Source organism: Piliocolobus tephrosceles, unplaced genomic scaffold, assembly GCF_002776525.5.
Source record: "Piliocolobus tephrosceles isolate RC106 unplaced genomic scaffold, ASM277652v3 unscaffolded_34994, whole genome shotgun sequence".
NCBI classification, from domain to species: Eukaryota; Metazoa; Chordata; class Mammalia; order Primates; family Cercopithecidae; genus Piliocolobus; species Piliocolobus tephrosceles.
Genome location: NW_022318747.1, coordinates 1,970 through 19,146, shown reverse-complemented (window position 1 = coordinate 19,146; position 17,177 = coordinate 1,970). Strand labels below are relative to the sequence as shown.

The 17,177-nt window shown below is 42.4% G+C and overlaps 1 protein-coding gene across 1 annotated transcript; it reads left to right on the top strand.

The window, feature by feature from the left end:
* The first annotated feature begins 1,038 nt into the window (after positions 1-1,038).
* On the top strand, positions 1,039-16,822 carry LOC113222785 (supervillin-like). The gene is made up of 5 exons (XM_026452399.1): positions 1,039-1,156; positions 9,836-9,893; positions 10,010-10,161; positions 13,731-14,397; positions 14,977-16,822. Exons 2-5 carry the CDS (start codon positions 9,886-9,888, stop codon positions 15,047-15,049), a joined length of 900 nt encoding a protein of 299 aa, XP_026308184.1. The 5' UTR covers positions 1,039-1,156; positions 9,836-9,885; the 3' UTR covers positions 15,050-16,822.
* The last annotated feature ends 355 nt before the right edge of the window (positions 16,823-17,177 follow it).

Below are 17,177 nucleotides of genomic sequence, written 5' to 3'. Positions count from 1 at the left end.
TTGTTTTCTTCCTTCGAGGCAGCAGCACCCTCTGCCTTGCCTGCTCCAGGCACATCAAAGACGATGGAGTTGTGTACACAGCAGTCTTGGGGTGACTGTGGCTGATATTGAACTAGGAGACGGATTTGAATCTCATCTCCTCTTTTTGTCAAATATGAGTCTTTGGGCAAATCACGTAACAATTTCCGGATCTGTAAACTGAGGATGGTACTAGTTCCAGTGTTGTGCTGCAGCCTGATGTGCGTGCCTCTCTCCCGACTCTGAGTTCAGTGAGTCCTGTGGGAGCCTGAGATCCGCCATGGTGGGAGTGTTGACACCACCAGTCAATACTACAGAGCAGGTGCTTTTTGCAAGGGCAGGTGGAGGGCCTGGGTGGGCGGGGCAAGAGGTCAGGGCCATTTGTACCTTTATCAGCACCCCGCTGAGTAGTTCATACCTCATAGGGTCTTGGGGAGATAATTAAGGAGATACCATGTGCTTAACATGGGGGGAAAGTCCACAGTAAGGGCCCACTTCCTTTATTATTCTCCTCTTTCATTTCTTCTTTTATTCCAACACGAGTCTACATGAGGCTTTCCAAACTTTTGACCATGGTTTGATGCCTTGGTTGTTTGAAGGCATCTGTTACTTTAATGTAATTTTAACACTGGAGGACAGCATGTAGATCACCTAGACAAGTTACTGATTTTCTGAAGAAGAAATTGTAGCACAGAGAGGTTGAGTAATTAATACAAGCTTGCACAGCTATTCTTAAGTCAAGAAGAAGTGGTCAGTCTGAGTTAAAGAACACGACTCCCAGTTCAGCAATGTCTTCACACACCACACCACACCATCCACCAATCCTGCTGTAATTACTTACTTGCACAAAAAATCACAATATTTACAGAAATATAAATAAGTGAAAAAAGTTACCAATTTACTCCCCAATATAAAATGTTTTACCTGCGATCTATGTATATATATTTAATGATGTGTAACAATATCATAATTTTTATGTTCTGCATTTTTTCACTTATATATCTTTATTTAAATGGACTTAACTTTATTAATGGAGTAATTTTTAGCTTTCAGAAGGAGTTCTCACTCGAAGATAAAGAACAGCTCGCTAACCACAAAAGAGGAATTGATGCTAAGCTTTTAGTTGCACTTCCTAAAGGTAAGGCTGTTCCTAAGTGATCAACCATGTCTAGGTAGATGCCTATTGTGTTGTCTGAATTTCCTTGAGCAGAACTCTCTCCCTAACCTCCAGCTTACAGTCTCCTTTGCGGCCCTTCCTGCCTCCTCCAAGAATTAGCTTCAATTCCCTGCCGTCTCCATGCATTTTTAATCCTCAACTTTCTACTCTTTCTTGCCCTTTAATTTTAGGCATCCTCAGGTTTTCTTTCTTTTTTTTTTTTTTTTGAGACAAGAGTCTGGCTGTCTCCCAGGCTGGAGTGCAGTGGAGCGAGCTCGGCTCACTGCAAGCTCCGCCTCCCAGGTTCACGCCATTCTCCTGCCTCAGCCTCCCGAGTAGCTGGGGTTGCAGGCGCCCGCCACCTCGCCCAGCTAAGTTTTGTATTTTTAGTAGTGATGAGGTTTCACTGTGTTAAGCCAGGATGGTCTCCATCTCCTGACCTCCTCATTCGCCCGTCTCGGCCTCCCAAAGTGCTGGGATTACATGCGTGAGACACCGTGCCCAGCCTTCAGGTTTTCACCAGAGGTTGGGTGTGACGGTGAGACTGGAAACATAAAATCGACTTTCCCTCATCTCTCCTTTCCCTTTAACCTGCTCCAAGGGTAGTGAGTTCTGGCCATAGCCCCATTTCTTCTCTGTCCACCCACTCCTGCTGCCTCTGGAGGCTGCCCCAGGCCTCTTGATGCTTCCCAGCTTTAGGGATTTTTTTTTTTTTTTTTTTTTTTTTTTTTTTGACCAAGTCTCGCTCTGTTGCCCAGGCCAGAGTGCAGTGGCACAATCTTGGCTCACTGCAAGCTCTGCCTCCCAAGTTCAAATGATTCTACTCCTTCAGCCTCCCCAGTAACTGGGACTACAGGTGCCCACCACCGCGCCCGGCTAATTTTTTGTATTTTTTTGGGCAGGGGGTGGGACAGAGTCTCACTCTATCTCCCAGGCTGGAGTGCGGTGGCACGATCTCGGCTCACTGCAAGCTCCGCCTCCCGGGCTCACGCCATTCTCCTGCCTCAGCCTCCCGTGTAGCTGGGACTACAGGCAACCGCCACCACTCCCAGCTAATTTTTTGTATTTTTAGTAGAGACAGGGTTTCACCATGTTAGCCAGGATGGACTCGATCTCCTGACCTCGTGATCCGCCCGCCTCGGACTCCCAAAGTGCTGGGATTACAGGCATGAGCCACCGCGCCCGGCCAGGGCTTTTGCATTTAACATCTCGTAGCTTCCCTGCTGGGCTGCGAACAGCAGGTTCAGACTATATCATGACCATCTTTCTTCTTCCCCAGGAAGGCACTCACACGTGTTTGATGAATTACTATTTCCACTGGTCAAGGCGCACATGCGGTAAAATGTCTGCACCACTATAAACCAATTCCCCCTAGTTTTTCCTATGAAATGATGGAAACATCGCCTGGTCTTTGTAACTGTAACACCAGCACAGGGAACGATCATTGGTCCAGGCTCACTTCATCCTGACTGAGCTGCGGAGACCTTCCAGGGGAAGAAACACATTTGATGGAAGGACAGATTTTTTTCTACTCTGAAAGAAAAAGCAAAAATCATGCCCCAAAGAAATTAGACCAAACAACGTATTCTTTTAATAGAAAGTAAATCCAGTAAAAAAGGCCCGCTGCCGAATTGGAATACATCTGAGGAATTGAACAGATGATCGGCCAAGACATAGTCTGATGAGGGTGGATGTCTGAAAGACTCCGGGGATTTGGCCTGGTGAAGAAAACCCAGACAGGGACATGTGGCAATTTTCAAGAACTGACAACACTGTCAGCTGGAATATAGGTTTATTCTATGTTGCTCCAGAGGCCAAAAGTAAGAATAATGTATAGAATTACAAGAAGGCAGATGAAATTTCGTTTCAAAAAGAAAATCATTCGTGCTACCTGGAAATGAGGTGGTCCACACTGTGCTCGCATCAGAGTTTTCAAGGCAAGTCAGTGGCCTCATATCCAGGTAGGACGGGTGCAGATAGGGCATAGAATGGCTGTCAAATGGAATGACTCTGCCAATGTTTAGGCCTCTCTGTGAAAGACAAAAAAAACCAGTTTCATCTGAGCCAGACTAAAGTGCTTAAAACCTATGCAGATGATCAAAACAAAGTATAAGAATGAGCAAATCGATATTAGCATTAGCTGAGAAGAGTTGATTAGGCAAAGTTCTACATAGCAGAGGTTGTTCCCACCAGTCAGAAGGGTCCCGCTTTCCCCTTCTCTATCCCAGTTCTTTCATTTGATGCATAATACCACAGACAATATTATGAGCAGAAAAATCAAAAGCAGTATGAAATGTTAGGTTCCTTAAGGTTCAACAAGTGGTAACTTCATCTGTAATAAACTTTTAGAACACCTAAGCTTATTAGCCAGTTGTATTAAAAATTTTCTCATAAATGATTATAAAAAATAATGTTTACAAATCAACGATGATGATTTCGTGTATTCACCAGATTGATGTTTCTAAAGTAACATGGTCCCTTAAATCCTTAAAACATGCTTTAAAAGTGCCAGTGCACCCGCCGGGCAAGGCGGCTCACATCTGTAATCCCAGCACTTTGGGAGGCCAAGGCGGGCGGATCATGAGGTCAGGAGATCGAGACCATCCCAGCTAACATGGTGAATCCCCGTCTCTACTAAAAATACAAAAAATTAGCTGGGCAAGAAGTCCCAGCTACTTGGGAGGCTGAGGCAGGAGAATCGCTTGAAACCTGGAGGCGGAGATGGCAGTGAGCCAAGATCACGCCACTGCACTCCAGCCAGGGCAACAGAGCGAGACTGTCTCAAAAAAAAAAAAAAAGTGCCAGTTCCCCATGTCCCCTGAATTTCACCTAAATTCTCTACAGTCTTATTTCATATATCTTTGCTTTTTATGAGAAAAAATAGGAAGATTTGGAAAGACCAGCAATTTTGTTGTTTCTCTGATTAAACAAATGTATTAATTATTTTATGTGTCAGCTCTTAGCAATATTATGTTAAAAAGGGATTTGGTTATAATTTTATTTGAATGACATCAAGTTTTATGTGTGATAAGTTTATAGAAGTCTCTTTCTGTTCATTTCCTGTGAAACTGGGCGTTACAGTGGTTGTTACTTTTTCTCTACAGGACTTCCTCTAAGTGTGTATCACAAACAAGTAATCAAGGGATTAAAAATCTTTACCTATGTAACTTTTATAATATTAAAAAAACGATTTTTTGTTTAGGAATTATGAAGTGGACCAAATATATTACTCCACTTTCTTTAGCAGCTTTATTAGGATACAGCACACATACCATGCAATCCTATCATTTGAAGTATGCCATTCGGTCGGTTTTAGCAATTCACAGAGTTCTGCCTCCATCGGCACAGCCAGTTTTAGAACATTTTCATGACTCCGAAAAGAAACGCTACACCCTTTAGCCGTCACCCCTCCCCCTTATTCCTCTAGTTTGTAATTGCTTGGTTTATGAGCTGCTTGTCTTTATATTAGTGGCTGCCATCCAAGAGTAAAAGTTAAAGGGCTTTACTCCTGTGGGAAGTAAGATCAGAATATTCCAGATCTGGCCCGGGCTCTTGGGCTGTCGCGTGAAGGAGGAGAGAAGTGTTCTTGGCAGTACCCCTGCCACTTATATTTCTTTGGAAGATTCTACTGTGCTCAAGTTTGGAGGACTGAACTCAACAATGTCTTAACCAGAAACCGTCTGTTTCTTAGAGCTAAAGGAATAAACTATGTTTCCCAAGAAAAGCACCCTGCAGACCAAATTGTCCAGAATACTGGTGTTATGTAGTCTTATTGCAAAGCATAGTAGGTGGTTGTAAATAACTTTATGAAGTATTATAGCTCTGCTGTCAAATTTCCTTAAATCGCCTTACTTGAAAACTAACCTCCAGCTCCCCTCAGAAATAACTAAAGAAATAGACTCATAGAGTCCGTATTGCCACAGTAGCACCACTCCGAATCACTCAAAGAAGAGTAACAGACCAAGAAACAGGTAAAACAAGGGACATGTAGATATGTTTAGAAGCCCTAATGTATTTGAAAGCAAAGTAGAAAATGTCTTATTATAATGGAAATTAGACCATCGATGCTTATTTATATCTGGATTGCATAATAACTACTATTACTAAACATGAACCATATATTAATTATAATTATGACACAGCATAGAATCAATTGAATTATAGCTGGTGAACCTAATTTTAAAGAGCATTCTTATTCTTTTTTGTTAAGAAATGCACACTGAAGAATTTAGAGATAAAGGGGCCTCATGCTGCAATTGACTCAGATGGTTCAGAAAAAATATTATGTATGTATGTACACAGACATATATGCACATACAAATACGCTTAACAGAGAGAAAAAAAGAATAAAAATAAATCCAATGTAGTAAAATGTTAACATATTATGAAGGATATCTCTTATATTTTCTGTACATGTGATATTACAAAAAATTTTTTTGAAGTTTTAAAAGAACAGAAACCTTCAAGATTATCAATCAGAAGGTAACTTTGGTAGAACTGTAGGTAGGCTTTATAAATAAAACAACAGAGTTACAACACAGATTTCCACAGCAATGGTGACTTTCATGCATGATGTTTTTAGTATTGGCTTTATGCTAATAATAGTACAAAAACATGTTTTATATGATTAATAATAATATGAAATAATATAAAATATGGTTTATATAATAATATAACACATATAAATCATATTTTATATATATATATATTTTTTTTTTCCAAGGCAGAATCATGCTCTGTCACTCAGGCTGGAGTGCAGTATCATAATCTTGACTCACTGCAACCTCTGTCTCCCAGGTTCAAGCAATTCTCCTGCCTCAGCCTCCCGAGTAGCATTACAGACACATGCTACCAGGCCTAGCTAATTTTTTGTAAATTTAGTAGAGACAGGGTTTCATCATGTTAGCCAGGCTAGTCTCAAATGCCTGACCTCAAGTGATCCACCCACCTCAGCTTCCTAAAGTGCTGGGATTACAGGCACGATCCACCATGCCTGGCTATTATTATTAATAATAATATAAAACAGATATGTAATATAATACACATTAATTACACACTAATTATATTACATGTTAGTATAGATTTGGGGAAAGGAGGCAAAACTCAAAATGTCTCTCTCTGTTGCTTCTTTTTGCCTTGTACCTCATTTCTTATAATCCCGTTTCTGTAGGAATGAGGCATATCTTGGTAATTAAAAATATATTTGCTAGAAAGAATAGACTGAGAGGTCATCATTTGTTGGCTGGAGAGATTTTTTTATTTTCCTTTAAAAATTCACTATAGATTTCCACTAAGAATTAATAAGCTCACCAATACATTTAAAGGACAATTTAATTTATGAGCTCATTTAATTCCTCAGTGAATGATCAGAGAGGACCCTAAGGTGTCCCTTCAAGTACCCACTATGTTGATGGATTCTAGCTTCCAGGAGCAATAGGCTTGGCATAGCTTTGCATTGAATCTGGGCTTGACTGAAAAGAGTGCAGTGCCGGGCTAGTGGCGTCTGTGCTGTGTAACCTAGGGCCTGGGTGTCTAAGGCACAGGCTGTGTATTTGAAATTCTAATACTGGGGGATCGGTGATTCTCAATGGTTCTCAATCTAGGGCAGTCCCTAAGGGGCTTTAGAAATATATGAGGATATTTTTGTGTCACAGCAACTGGGGGTGATTTAGCATCACTAGGAGACCCTGAGACATTCAACATCCTGTGGTACAGCGCTCACAGCAAGGCCACTTCCCACTCAGAAGCCGTTAGTGCTCCCATAGTGATCTGGGAGCTCTCCAGAGCCAGCCTCCTGAGCCCATGACCCTGATGAGGTCCATCTGTGTGTCTGTTAGATCCTGTCCTGAGAATGTCTTGTCTTATGCCCAGAAGTGGATGACTATCATAGGGCAGTGTTCACTGGAAGGGCAGTGGGAAAGTCTACCTTTCCTGTGGACGGGAGGCTTGCACAGTCTCCTAACTAGATCTTTCCTTCTGGAATACGGGAAATCGAGAATTGCAGGAAGCAACATGTTGCTTTCCTTTTCCATGCACTGTTGTAATCTTTTCTTAAAGTGCCTTTAGTTGCATTTCTATAGAAAACTTGTTAAATTAATTAAAATTTGGATGAAATGAAAGTGATTTTCAACAGTCTCTAATTAGAACCAAGAAAAGTCTATCCTAATTTTTTCCAGTGGAAGTTACATGATACTCTGTATATTAATGGTTTTGATGACTTACCCAGTTGAAATAATGTGGGGTGAGAAAAGGGACATTTTAGGCCAGGTGCGGTGGCTCACGCCTGCAATCCCAGCACTTTGGGAGGCTGAGGCGGGCAGATCCCTTGAGCCTAGGAGTTCAAGACCATCCTGGATGACATAGTGAAACTCCATCTCCACAAAAAGCAACCAAAAGCTAGCCAGGTGTGGTGGCACGTGCCTGTAATCTCACCTACTCGCGAGGCTGAGTTGGGAGGATCACTTGAGTCTGGGAAGTTGAGGCTACAGTGAGTTGAGATCGTGCCTCTATACTCCAGCCTGGGGACAGAATGAGACCCTGTCTCAAAAAGAAAGGGAGGGGGGAGAAAAGAAAAGAAAGGGAAGGAGAAGGGAGGGGAGGGGAGGGGATGTGATTATCTACTCAGGACCCTCATAATATTTTCTGTTTCTCAGTTGGGGTTTGAGGCATGGGTTCAAGTCATACCTTTTAGGCGCCCTTGGAATTTGGTTTCGATAGCTCCTTAAGTGGTCTTTTGAAAAACAGGGTTCCACTCTCCTCTTTGGGGTTTAAATAATTAAATAAAACCCTTTGGTTTTTGTCATCCTTGAAAATACTTTGAAAATATGTCCTATCAGCCATTGAAGTTTTATCACCATAATCTCACTAGGGCTAATTTGTTGACAGGGAAGCTGTTATTATTGACCAAGCCTCCTCTCCCAAGGCTGCATGACAGGGTGCCCCATTCTCATTATAGCCCTGTCTTCTAAATAGGAACATAATTAGAACGAGGACTTCTCTGCCTCCAGCTACGCTGATTCCTGGGGAGGCCAACTGGGAGACCTTTTGAAGTCAGAGGGAGAGAGGTTTTGTTTCTACGAAGCCAACTACCCTAACAAAAGCCAATTCAACTGAAGTTTTAAGGTGGCTATCACTTAAAAATAAGTGAAGAAAAACAAGGCTTCTATCCCTGAACCCAAAGGGCAATATAAAACTTTGTGTGTGTGTGCGTGTATGTGTGTGTGTAGTTTTGACTCATTACTAAAAATTACCACTTAGAGAAAAGAAAAAGGAAATTGAAGCAGTCGAAAACCAAATTCCTTTGAGTTTCTCCTGTGACTCAGCCTTTCAAAACTTCTCATTGGCCCTGGTCCTGGGCTGTCCAGCCACCCCTCTCTTTTTCTCCCACCCCATTCTGAGTCCTTCATAGGAGTCGCTCAGATGTGCCCTTATTAATTTAAGCTATTGAGGAGGAGGCAAAAAGAGAGAACTTTATTCTCCATGAACTTTGGCCATTTATCCAAAGAAACAGTTGTCTGGCATCTCAGTAATATGCTGGTAGTCAGTATCATAATATGCAGGTTGTGAGAACCTCCCAACCTCAGCACAGCGTTTGTTCTGTTTCTCCAATGCTGCCAGAAACATTGGGGTCATTACCTTGCCCATCATCCACCTAAATTATAGCAAGGAAACCACTGTTAACATTTCCTTCCAGCAAAAGCCTGTGCAGGGAGGCGGAGGACCTGTGTTCATCTAAACTGTAGCTAATTGAAGTGGCCACTTTAGGCACTGTGGGAAACAATCAGATAGTTACTTGTCTTTTTTTTTTCCTTTTTGTGGAGAACGGGGTCTCGCTGTATTACCCAGGCAGGTCTCGAATTCCTGGGCTCAAGCTATCCTCCCGCCTCTGCCTCCCTGAGAGCTGGGATTACAGGCGTGAGCCACCGCGCCCGGCTGGTTACAGCCATTGACAGATTCCATGAGAGGGAGGAGAAGGAGCGGCTGTGAGTTCATGCTTGTAGCTTGCCGATGGCCCTGTGGGGTTCACACTCCTAGTCTATACTTCTTTAAATGATTTCTATAGTAAAAGCTTAGAATACTTTGTTAAACCAAACAAAAGTTAGAAACAGTTATTGAGATTTCTGCCGAAAATACTTTCCTAGAGAGACCTTGCTCGTCAGGTCTCCCTGGATTCCCCTAGATGAAATATAACCTCCTCCTTTACCCTGTATTTTACTTCTTAGCCAATCTATATATGTGACATTTACATGAGTCACATAGCTGGGTGTTGCAATGTATATACAACAAAGCATTCTATTTAAATTATTTTAATGTATGTAATTTTAAATATATCATGTATTTATTTCATATTAAACAGTATGTTGAGTGAGCATGACTTCACTTTGCCTTGATAACTCGGTCATTTTTATGAGCATCAAATATTCAACTTGACCTTAGAAGAGAATGATGCATCCTAGTGTGTGTGTGTGTGTTCATTTGGCATCTGCCTCCCCTACTAGGAAACAGTCTCCAAGAAAGCAGGAACTTGATCAGTTTTGCATATCACTGTTACATAGGAACCAAGAACTGAAATTTGCAGTTCGATAAAGACGTTGCATGAGTGAGTAAAATGAGCACATGGCTACTAATACTGTATTTTGTTCTTTTTTGGTTTTCTTCTAGTTGCAGAATTAAGACAAATCTTTGAACCAAAGAAAAAGGAATTCTTAGAAATGAAAAGGTAAGATCTTTATAGTGGGAATTAGGAAATAGAAGAGAGCTTGGCAAAGCAGTGTTCTGCTTTCCTTTAGACTGGATCGCTGTTGCTCACTCTGCCTCTTGTGGTGTATCTCACAGAAAAGAAAGAATTGCCAGGCGCCTGGAAGGGATTGAAAATGACACCCAGCCCATCCTCTTGCAGAGCTGCACAGGGTTGGTGACTCACCGCCTGCTGGAGGAAGACACCCCTCGATACATGCGAGCCAGCGACCCTGCCAGCCCCCACATCGGTGAGCGTAGAGCTGGGTGGCCCATTTTCCAGCAGGCTGCCTGGCTGGTTATACGTTGCCTTTTCCACCCAGTGGTATCAGAACATGAGATATTCCACAGAAGTGAATTGTGTGGATATAACTTTTTTAACACAAGATTTCACTCTGTCACACAGGCTGGAATGTAGGAGTGTGATCATAGCTCGCTGCAGCCTTGACTCCTGGGCTCAAGCTCAAGAGTTCTCCCGCCTCAGCCTCCTGAGTTGCTGGGACTACAGGCTTGCACCACCACACCTGGCTAATTTTTTTAAAAAACATTTTTGTAGAGACAGAGTCTCACTATGTTGCCCAGGCTGGTCTCGAACTTCTGGCTTTTAGTGATCCTCCCACCTTGGCCTTCCAAAGTGCTGAAAATACAAGCATGAGCCAGTGGACTTGGCCTACTTTTTTGTTAAGTGTATTTGTTTTTTGTTTATTTTTATTTTTAGTTTTTTTAGAGACAGAATGCAGTGACCTGATGAAAGCTCACTGAAGCGTCAACCTCCCAGTCTCAAGTGATCCTCCCGCCTCAGCCTCCTTAGTAGCTAGGACTACCAGCGTGTGCCACTATGCCTGGCTATTAAGTATATTTGCTAAAAACAGTGACAGTAAAAACAGCATGTAACCTCTGCCCCGCCTCACGGATATGGCCTTCTAGTGTCACAGCAGTATGAAATGATTCCTCTCGGCACATTATTGGGTCACTGAGGGCCAGTCATTCCTCCTCCCTAGACTGGGGCCCTCAACCCTCAAAGGCAGTAACTGTGTCTTTCTGCACCCTCAGGGCCCAGCATAGGATCCGTGCTCTGAGATAGGGGCCCCCCGACCCAGCACAGGGAGCAGCTGCTCTCAGCAGGGAGCATTAGAGGCAAAGCTGCACCTTGAATGAGTACGGTTCTTACTCTGGAGATACAAGAAAACTTTCTATTTACGTTATTTTAATGTAGGTTATTTTAACTACGTTGCATATTTAATTCATATTAAACAGTATGTTGAGGGCGCATGACTCAGCTTTTCCCTAATCACTCAGTCATTGTTGTCATCAAATATTCAACTTGACCTTAGGAGAGGAGGATGCACACAGGGCTGCTCTTCCCACCACAGTCCCTGGCTCTGAGGCGCTGTGCTGCTGTTTTTTATTTTTTTATTTTATTGTATTTTATTTTTGGAGATGGAGTCTCGCTCTTGTCGCCCAAGCTGGAGTGCAATGGTGCGATCTTGGCTCACTGCAGCCTCCACCTGCCAGGTTTAAGTGATTCTCTTGCCTCAGCCTCCGGAGTAGCTGGGATTACAGGTGCCCGCCACCTTACTGGGCTAATTTTTTTGTATTTTTAGTAGAGATGAGGTTTCACCATATTGGTGAGGCTGGTCTCGAACTCCTAACCTCAGGTGATCCCCCTGCCTCAGCCACCCAAAGTGTTGTGATTACAGGCGTGAGCCACCAAGCCCGGCCATGCTGCTGCTTTTTATAGCCAGTGTTTTCTAGTTTCTTGCTCAGAGAGAGCTGTTGATCTCATTTTATGATGTTATCAGTTTGCTTGTCTCTACAGTTTCCAATTTCCTGAGGCCAGAAAGCTAGAAAACTAAGATATTTTAAAATCACGTGCAATTATTAAAAAAAAAAAAAAAAAAAGGCTGGGCCTGGTGGCTCACACCAGTAATTCCAGCACTTTGGGAGGCTGAGGCAGGAGAATAGCTTGAGCTCAGGAGTGTAAGATTAGCCTGGACAACACAGCCAGACTCCATCTCTTAAAAAGTAATTACACGCATGAAATGTCAATTCACGGATCAGATTCTCAAAATTTATAGCCAGAAATAAACCTCAGTGTATATGAAATGGTAATCTGTGTAGTATATGATAGTTTAAGCTTCACATAGTAGTGAGAAAAGGAAGAATTAATAAAATCATAATAAAAAAATGGGTTTGCCAGAGGGTGGGAAGAGGCATATCCCTCTTCTCACTTCATACCAAACTCCAAAATTAGTTCCAGTTACTCGCCTGTTTAATTTAAAGAAAATAATGGAAAAGATACATGTATATTTAATTTAGGTGGAATGAAAAAGACCATATGGGAAGGGTTAAGGTAATAATGGGATGCCTGTTAGATAGACTGTTAGGACCCTTAAATGATGTCTTCAAAGTAGATTTCCAAATATGGGAAATTTTTGTTTGTTTGTTTGTGACAGAGTCTCACTTTTTTGCCCAGGCTGGAGGGCAGTGGCGTGATCTCGGCACACTGCAATCGCTTGAACCAGGGAGGCGGAGGCTTTGGGAAACTGAGATGGGAGGGTGGTTCCTCCGCCTCCCTGGTTCAAGCGATTCTCCTGCCTCAGCCTCCTGAGTAGCTGGGATTACAAGCGCACACAACCGCGCCTGGCTACTTTTTGCATTTTTAGTAGAGACAGGGTTCCACCATGTTGGTCAGGCTGGTCTTGAACTCCTGACCTCGTGATCTGCCTGCTTCATGATCCGCCTGCCTCAGCCTCCCAAAGTGCTAGGATTAGAGGTGTGAGCCAGCTGGGAAAACATTTTTATAGAATGTGCCAAGCCGGGAAATTATTTTTATAGAACATTAATAACACTAAATATTTTATAAAGAAAAAATTCTATGAAAAACTAGAAGGAACATATAAAAATGTTATTAGTTTGTAGGGTGATGATTGGTAGGTTTTTTGTGGTTTTTTTTTTTGAGACAAGGTCTTGCTCTCTTGCTCAGGTTAGAGTTCAGTGGCACGATTGATCATAGCTTACTGCAGCCTTAAACTCCTGGGCTCAAGCTATCTGCCCACCTCAGCCTCCTGAGTAGCTGGCACCATGGACATGTGCCATCATGCCCAGCTAATTTTTAAAATAATTTTTGCAGAGGCAGGGTCTCACTATGTTACCCAGGCTGGTCTCGAACTCCTGGCCTCCAGCCACCCTCCCATCTCAGTTTCCCAAAGCGCTGGGATTACAGGTGTGAGCCACTATGCCAGGCCCCATATTAGATATTTCCTACATCAGGCATGTGTGTTATAATTGGGAAAAAAACACTTCTGTAAAAAAGAAAAGCCTGGTGAATAATGCTATGGGCCATATAGTTACGATTACTCTCAGATCCCGGGAAACCAGCATCCATCACTTGTCTAATGGCAGCAGCTCAGTTGTCTGGTGTCTTTCCCAGAGGACTCTGAACTCATTTTATGGCCTCCCACGTGAAATACTGAACTCCACCAAAAAGGGTAAATCAGTAAGGGGAAATAAGCACTGAACAAGCACTGAACTGAGGCGCTCTCGGGAGTGAAGGGGCTGAGCTTAAGTTAAAGCCACATGTTACGGGGCTTGCAGAACATGCACATTCACAGCCTTTGTAGATTTCACTGCAGATCTCTGACTTCTTCAGCAGTCCAGGTAAATAATCACTTCAGGTGAACACCCCTCAGTGAGAAACTGGTCCTTCACAGCATGGGCACCCAGGTGTGTGCTGTGTGCAGTAGAGAGTGTCACTCTATGTGTAAATACGTGTCTTTACTTGAAATCTATACCTCTCATCCATGTGACCTTCTTGTAGGCCGATCAAATGAAGAGGAGGAAACTTCTGATTCTCCTCTAGAAAAGCAAACTCGATCCAAATACTGCACAGAAACCTCTGGCGTCCACGGTGACTCACCCTATGGTTCGGGTACCATGGACACCCACAGTCTGGAGTCCAAAGCCGAAAGAATTGCAAGGTACAAAGCAGAAAGAAGGCGACAGCTAGCAGAGAAATACGGGCTGACCCTGGATCCCGAGGCGGACTCTGAGTATTTATCCCGCTATACCAAGTCCAGAAAGGAGCCTGATGCTGTCGAAAAACGAGGAGGAAAAAGTGACAAACAGGAAGAGTCAAGCAGAGATGCGAGTTCTCCGTACCCCAGGACCGAGACGATGGGGCTCAGGACCTGTGCAGGTGAATCCAAGGACTATGCCCTCCATGGGGGTGACGGCGCTTCCGACCCGGAGGTGCTGCTGAACGTAGAAAACCAAAGACGAGGTCAAGAGCTGAGTGCCACCCAGCAGGCCCATGACCTGTCCCCAGCAGCAGAGAGTTCCTCGACCTTCTCTTTGTCTGGGCGAGACTCCTCCTTCACTGAAGTGCCACAGTCCCCAAAGCACATGCACAGCTCCTCCCTGCAGCAGGCGGCCTCCCGGAGCCCCTCCTTCGGTGACCCACAGCTATCCCCTGAGGCCCGACCCAGGTAAGCATCCAGCCCACGCTAACCACCCTGAACGCCGGAGAATACCTTCTTTTTGCCTCTCTGTATGATAGGGTTTGGGTATTCTTAGCATCTTGTGGAGGTCGAGGCTCATTGGAGAAATATCATGGTATATGATTTTTTTTTTTTTTCTGAAGACAGGGTCCCACTGTGTTGCCCAGGCTAGAGGGCAGTGACACGATCACAGCTTGCTGTAGCCTTGAACTCCTGGGCTCAAGCAATCCTCCTGCCTCAGCCTCACAAGTAGCTGGAATCACAGGAACGTGCCACCATGCCCGGCTAATTTTTGCTTTTTTTTTTTTTTTAGAGACAGGGTCTCGCTGTGTTGCCCAGGCTGACCACAAGAGATTCTCCTGTTCGACCTCCCAATGCGCTGGGATTACCAGCATTGGGAAGTCGAACAGGAGAGTCTCTTGTTTCACTAAAATGGACACGACACCATACCTGCCCTAAGATTCTTACATTTTGGCCATGTCAAAACAGGTTCTACCAAAGCTGGAAGCCTCGTGTTCTTTTTGTTTGTGTGTTTCTTATGTTCTTTTTTTAAAAAAAACTGAACAGGTATCATGGGGACAGTTTCATGGACTCCTCACTTCAGGACGCTCTTGCTGGATGTCTCACCTCCCTTTCATAGTTCGTCTTTCATGGCTTTTCTGTAATCATATCAGAGACTGATGATTGTTGGTGATTGCTTCTGTTGCTGTGGTTAGAATCACAGAGCAGAGGAAGCACCACTAACCAGTGGAAGCATCTCAGCGCAGGGCACAGAAGTATCACTGCAGTATACACGGAACAGAACTAGACTGCCTAGTTCTGTAAGTATATCACATACTAGGACACAGATATGTGTGAGAACCGTGCATTATAAAGATCAACCATTAGAAAAACCACTGTGTAAAAGGATCCACTCAAGATAAGAGCAGCTCCCATTTGGAGAAATTGAAAAAGGTATGAAATCAGAAAGTCAAATGACAGAAGAGAATATATGTTTCCTTCCAAATTTAAATTTTAAAACTGTGATGACCATATTAAAAATGCGATTTACTTAACTGTCCTGCTTAAAGGTTTGGGATAATTGTCTAGGTGGATCTTAACTGTATTTTTCAGTTCAAACAAGCAATAACTTCCCAGGCGAATTGAGAAGGGATGAGAACCTAAGGTCAGGGAGATTCATTCTGAAAGAAAAAGACTCATATGTGAGAAACACCCTTATTTGTTTCCCACTGGGACAGAGGGGTGCACACCTGATCATCTCTAAGTGGCAGGAACAAATGTGAAGCAGACCTTTGTGGTACTGAAATGTATTAACCCAAAGACCTGTCATTGCATTCTGAAGCATCCAGACTGAAATATTTAGAGAGATCAGCTTCCAACAGAATTAAATACTATAGATCCCAAGGATCCATTCTGAGCACGCTTGTTCAGCCTTTTGCTTTAACTACTGGAAATGTGGGGACTGTGAGTTACTGTCTCATATTTTGAAAAGAAGGATTTTGTTTGAGAATTTGCATTTCATCATAGAAACCATGTTCTTGGTTTAGTTACTCTCTACCAAAGGAAGTTCTTCCTGTGTTTTGCAAGTAGGACAAAGAACCTAACAGACTCCAATTTAAAAAGAATATTAGAGATATATAATTACACTGGTTTAAAAGAAATGAGGAATCTAATTTCAGATTGCCACATGATGACAGCTGTTGAAGTCGTTATCACGGTATGTGAGTTAGTCACCTAGATCAGGTATGACAGATTCTCAGTAAGATTTTAAATCAGTTGTAATAGTAATTAAGACTTTGTTGAGCATCCCAGGTAAAAGGACAGGATACTTCATATTTCGTATGAGTTAAAATCTTAATATTAAAAAATGTATATAACTTGTCTTAAGACCTAGAAAAAAGCATTGTCGACGTATTTAGGCCTGTAGCAAAATAAAGCGACTTCTTTATAGGTTATTTTGAAGATGCATATTACCTAGAAGTTTTCATAAGCCAAGCCTTAGCTTCACAGCACTTTACTTTCATGAAAAAAACTTAAAAGAATTAAGAAATTGTAAGGGCTTCTAGAAGAGGCGCATACCTTCTTTTCTAAGCCATTTAAGGCATACAATTCTATGATTCATAGGCAAAGAAACCCAAATTAGTTTATGTATTTATTAGGAAAATACCTGGGACGTATTTACATAAAGAAGGATGGAAAATGTGTGACAAATCTGACGTTTAAAACAATTAAGATTTACATTGTAATGACAGCAGTGATTCAGCTTGTAAAAATGAATTTACAAAGGATTAAAATTCTGCTTAGATAGTCTTTATCTAGAACCAGGAAATTCAAGTTTCACAAAGTCATTTTCTGATTCCTGTTTAGGGGGAAGTAAGATGAACCAAAAAAAAAAAAAAAAAAAAAAAAAAAATACGCTGTAACCCAGAACAGTAACAAAAGAAACCTCCTTGGTGACCTAAATAACTGTATGTGAAAATAATAATGTCATCTGATATGGAAACATGTAACTGAAAACTTTAAAATTAACAAGTGAAGAGAAAAAGTATCCATAAATAATGTTTAATGCTGTGGGTTTTTGTGGATTTTTTCTGTCACTAAAATGGAGTCTTTTTCTCACTGCTGCACTCTGCCATCATCTAGCTCTGCCAAACTTTTTGGCTGTTAAATCTCTGAATCAACTCCTTCCCATTTAATCATTTTGTTCTGTGCTTGCTAGCAACAGGCTGTCTTATTTAAATATGAAAACAATGACACTCTTGAATATA

What these genes read in the sequence shown, in the direction of transcription:
- LOC113222785 (XM_026452399.1), top strand. An exon ending in CCCTGCCAGCCCCCACATCG is followed by an intron (nt 10,162 to 13,730) that starts GTGAGCGTAGAG and finishes ACCTTCTTGTAG; the next exon opens with GCCGATCAAATGAAGAGGAG. An exon ending in TCCCCTGAGGCCCGACCCAG is followed by an intron (nt 14,398 to 14,976) that starts GTAAGCATCCAG and finishes AAAACTGAACAG; the next exon opens with GTATCATGGGGACAGTTTCA.